The 4,489-nt window shown below is 34.9% G+C and overlaps 1 protein-coding gene across 1 annotated transcript; it reads right to left on the reverse strand.

Moving 5' to 3' along the window:
• Positions 1 to 496: 496 nt before the first annotated feature.
• LOC126598538 (4-hydroxycoumarin synthase 1) lies at positions 497 to 2,408 on the reverse strand. The gene is made up of 2 exons (XM_050264906.1): positions 2,130 to 2,408; positions 497 to 1,763 (listed from the first exon to the last, which is right to left on the reverse strand). The coding sequence occupies exons 1-2, from the start codon at positions 2,296 to 2,298 to the stop codon at positions 760 to 762; spliced, it is 1,173 nt and encodes a 390-aa protein (XP_050120863.1). The 5' UTR covers positions 2,299 to 2,408; the 3' UTR covers positions 497 to 759.
• Positions 2,409 to 4,489: the final 2,081 nt, after the last annotated feature.

Genomic DNA, 4,489 nt, shown 5'->3' on the forward strand with positions numbered 1-4,489 from the left:
CAGATTCCATAGTAAATATGGTCAATACTTTCGGTGTTTTAGTCCCAACAACTGCAAGTTGTTTCTTATTATCGTTTAGCGTTATGATTTTTTTTTTCTGTACTTTTCTTTTTCTCTCTCAGCTCTTAGTTGATACTTTATACCAATCACAAATAAAAAATATGCCACAAAAAAATTGTGCATTATATGCATCAGTTTTTCCCCTCACATAGAGAACTCCCAATATATTAGAATGAGACTTCACCTAAACTACAAAAACAAACCTAGTTATTTGCTAATTTAATTAATACAGAGTCCAGTTTTCTCAGCTTATTATTAAGACAAACCCTTGCGATTCTTCTCATGATCCCAGAGCTTAATTAGAGCTTGCAACAAAAAGCTGCTTTAATATTCTATTGTTTTTTTCTTTCTTTTTTTGGACGAAACTTTAATATTCTTTTGTTAATGTCTCAAAATCTTACAATAACGCATGCATAATAAGCAGGGACTCCAAACCAAAGATAACGTGCACAATCTTATTAATTAAATGAAAAACCAAAGTCAATGGACTAGCCGTACATATGTGGACCCTCCAATCCAAAGACTTTTATTTTTATGTATGTGAAATGAAAAATAATCACAAAAACTGTGATCGTGAAATGATTATTTGACTAGGTAGAAAACTCAGCTGCAGCAGGGGTGTGTATACACCGGTTATCCAGTACTCGCTCGCATCACGTGAAATGCATAACCAATGAATGCATCATATTATGCAAGTATTTAGCTTGTAATAGATTCACTACGCAGCACGGCTGTCTCGACTGTAAGTCCCGGTCCGATTCCAATTACAACACCCCATTCCAAACCTTCACCAGTTGTAGCTTTGCCTTCTTCAATCGACTTCTTTCTCATCTCATCCAAAATAAAGTGGACAGATGGAGCTCCCATGTTGCCATACTCACTCAACACATGCCTTGTTGCCCTAAGTTTCCCTTCCTTCAAACCCAATTGCTCCTCCACCTGGTCTACAATAGCGGGCCCACCAGGGTGCACACTAAAAAACAAGGAGTTCCAATCCTTATTCTTTCCGTCAACTTTTTCAAAAGTCTTAGTCAGAAAATCCACAACATTTCCACCAACAAATTTGGGGACTTCTCCTGATAAATAATAATTAAACCCCATTTCACGAATGTTGGCCACGACACCATGCTCTGAATTAGGTATGATCGTCTGTCTGCATGCCACGATTTCAAACAGTGGACTCTCAATTTCAGGCTCTGGATTGGCCCCAACAATCACAGCAGATGCTCCATCAGCAAAAAGAGCTTGCCCCACTAGTATGTCTAGGTGGGTGTCAGTGAGTCCGTGGAAAAACACGGTTGTGATCTCTGCGCACACCACAAGGACGCGTGCACCCTCATTGTTCTCTGCGAAGTCCTTGGCCAGGCGAAGGACAGTTGCACCAGCATAGCAGCCAGCTTCGTAGATCATGGTTCTGGTGACGGATGGGTTAAGGCCGAGAAGCTTGACCAATTGGAAGTCAGCACCTGGCATGTCAACGCAAGAAGCTGTGCAAAAGATGAGGTGGGTGATCTTTGAGATAGGTTGGCCCCACTCTTTGATGGCTTTCAATGCTGCTTCTTGCCCTAGCTTTGGGACCTCAGGGTTCAACATGTCTTGGCGCACATCAAGTGATGGGGCTCCATAGGTATATATGCTTGGGTTAGCCTTTAGAATCTCTTCTGTTAGGTACAAGTAACGCTTCCTTGTTCTTGATTTCTCACCTGTTCAATAGTAAATTAAGACTTTTGTTAGGTTAGGTTCTATATCCTTAAACCACTAATAAAATGAGATTATTGGTCAAAATACAATGTCATTTGTAAGTTTCTCTTAGCACGACATAGTAGTAAAGTATCCTCATAACATAAATTAACATAATTTATTTTGACATGAACACGCCCGTTGGTATCGGGATGTTATTCACTTTAACCTCATAACAAGATAGAATCATAGTATACTAAGATCAATTGGTATTCCATAGAGAGGTCAAAAACCTTACATATTGTAAGATAATTTCATGCATGATATGTTTTTGTTATAATATAAAAATATGTGGTATCATGTATATCATGCATGTATTATACACTTACATATGCGATCGAACTTCTCTCTTAAATCCGTTCTGTGCTCGTTTTTAGTGACTCGAAACAAGAAATCAGGATAGTCCTCTTGGTAGTAGACATTTGGTGGATTTGCAGTGCCAATGGCTAGGATTTTGGCATGTTGAGGCTCTACTTGATCCTTAACCAAGGGCGCCATTAAAGATATAGCAGATGGAATTGGGATTAGTTAAACCTTGAAAGAGAGGGGGAGTTCAAAGGTTGCAGTAAAATGAAAGCCACTACTCCGTTCCTTATATAGCAATCAGATCGTTAGTTGTGGAATCTGTCAAGGTTAGTGGCTTTCATATTTTATGGGGATGGCTGCTTGTAAGGAAGGAAGATGATCCACAGGGGTTTTTTCTTTTGTGGAATATTATAAGGATAGTGGCTTCAATATTTTATGGGGATGGCTGCTGGAATTTAAGGGAGAGAAATGTCAAGGAGGCTTTCTCAAAAGTGAGATTCTTCGTGGATTCTTTGACACCTCATATTTTTTAGACAATATTTTTATAATGTTTAATGCAATTTTTAATCTATAAAGTTTTTAAATTTTAAGTAATTAATTATAGGGGTAAATACGTTAGAGAGTAATATGAAAGTAAATTAGAACTTCAGGAAACATAAATTAAAAATTTTGAATAAATTTTGTGAAAAACTGATAAAGTATTGTCAAACGGTCATATGACTTTAGATGTGAGTGATTTTTTTTGGATATGATATTTTAGAGAATATATAAAAGATAAATGGTTGGATCGTTAAAATAAATTACAGAGTAAGCCTCCCAATAACTTATGTCAAAATATGTCTCCGAAACACCCCATATTGAAAACATGACTTCCATTTGTGTCAAAGCGTGGGTGCCCGGCGCTTTAAGATAAGTAATGTACACACATTTTTTCTTACAACTTGAAACTTCCAGTCACTTTCTTCTGCTAATAATAACTGTTTTTATTTTGTTATATTTTGGTAGTTTTGGTCTGTTGGCATCATCACTAGTCTAATTCGTACAACCAAACCGGATATCTTGATAAAAAATGGCATGTATCCGACTTTTTTGCCTTATATGAAAATGTTACGACCACGGAATATTAAAATCGTGGTAAGTGGGCAGCCAGCCAGCCCTGTGGACTTGTAAGAGAACGAAAAACCTAGAAAACAAAGAAAACCCTGGCCGCCGAAAAAGAAAGGGAAAAGAATTGAAATAGTCAGGGAGCTTAAGGGGAGGGATCCCCATTTTTTCAAAAAAAATGGGGACACGCTCCCCACCGTTAGATTGACTTTAATGAAATTGTGTGGTTGAGATTAAAACACAGGCCATAGAATCTCAACTACAGGATTTCATTTAAGTCAAATCCAACGGTCGGGAGCGTGTCCCCATTTTTTTAAAAAAATGGGGATCCCTCCCCTTAAGCAATTCCTTGAAATAGTAAACTGAAAGGCATTTTTTTAAGGAGTAATTAGGTTTTCATCCTTATTTTTACTACTCTATTGATTAAAACCTTATTACTTTTCAATTTTTGATCAAGGTCATTTGTATTAATAATATCATTAATTATTTCAATAATAAAATATTTTTTATTTCTAAATATATTCATTTAATATTAAAAATGTTACAATTAGTATATTTATATTTATGGCTAAATTTTTTATCATATATTTTTATTTTTAGTTTGTACCCATTTTTAATTTGCAACCCTTTTTTAATTTGTACCAATTTTCCTTTCAATTTTAATTTGTACCCATATATTAATTTCTTTTTGTGCCCATATTTTTTACAGTTTTATTTGTATTGTACCCATATTTTTTTATTTATTTGTACCCATTTTTATTTTTGCTAAATGTACCCATTTTTTAAGAATGTACCCATGTTTTGATACAATCATTTTTTGGTTATTTTTTATGAATGTACCCATGTTTACACACACACACACACACAATAGTATATTTATATTTTAATATTTTTAATCCCACAAATTATGTTTTTTATTTAAAATCTCATTACTATAAACAACTATAAATTTTAATTTTTAATTTAAAAAATATAGTAACGTATATAGAAATAAATTATCAATTAATTTTAGGGACTTGGATCAAAAATTGAAAACCAACAAAGTTTCAGTCAAAGATTGTTCATAACTAGGGACCGCATCCAAAGTCTCCCTTTTTTTAATCGATAACGACAAACTAATACAAAGTACTGTTTAAATAAAAAGTAAAAGAAACGTCCACGAAGCTTGGAATTGAACTCGTGCTAGGACAACACTAAACACTAGAATCATTCAAAAACAACTGCTGTGAAAGGTGGTGTATTTCAATCGATGTCCTTGTTGTTGTTGTTGTTGTTGTTG

The sequence above is a fragment of the Malus sylvestris genome, chromosome 14 (genome assembly GCF_916048215.2).
Source record: "Malus sylvestris chromosome 14, drMalSylv7.2, whole genome shotgun sequence".
Taxonomy (NCBI): Eukaryota; Viridiplantae; Streptophyta; class Magnoliopsida; order Rosales; family Rosaceae; genus Malus; species Malus sylvestris.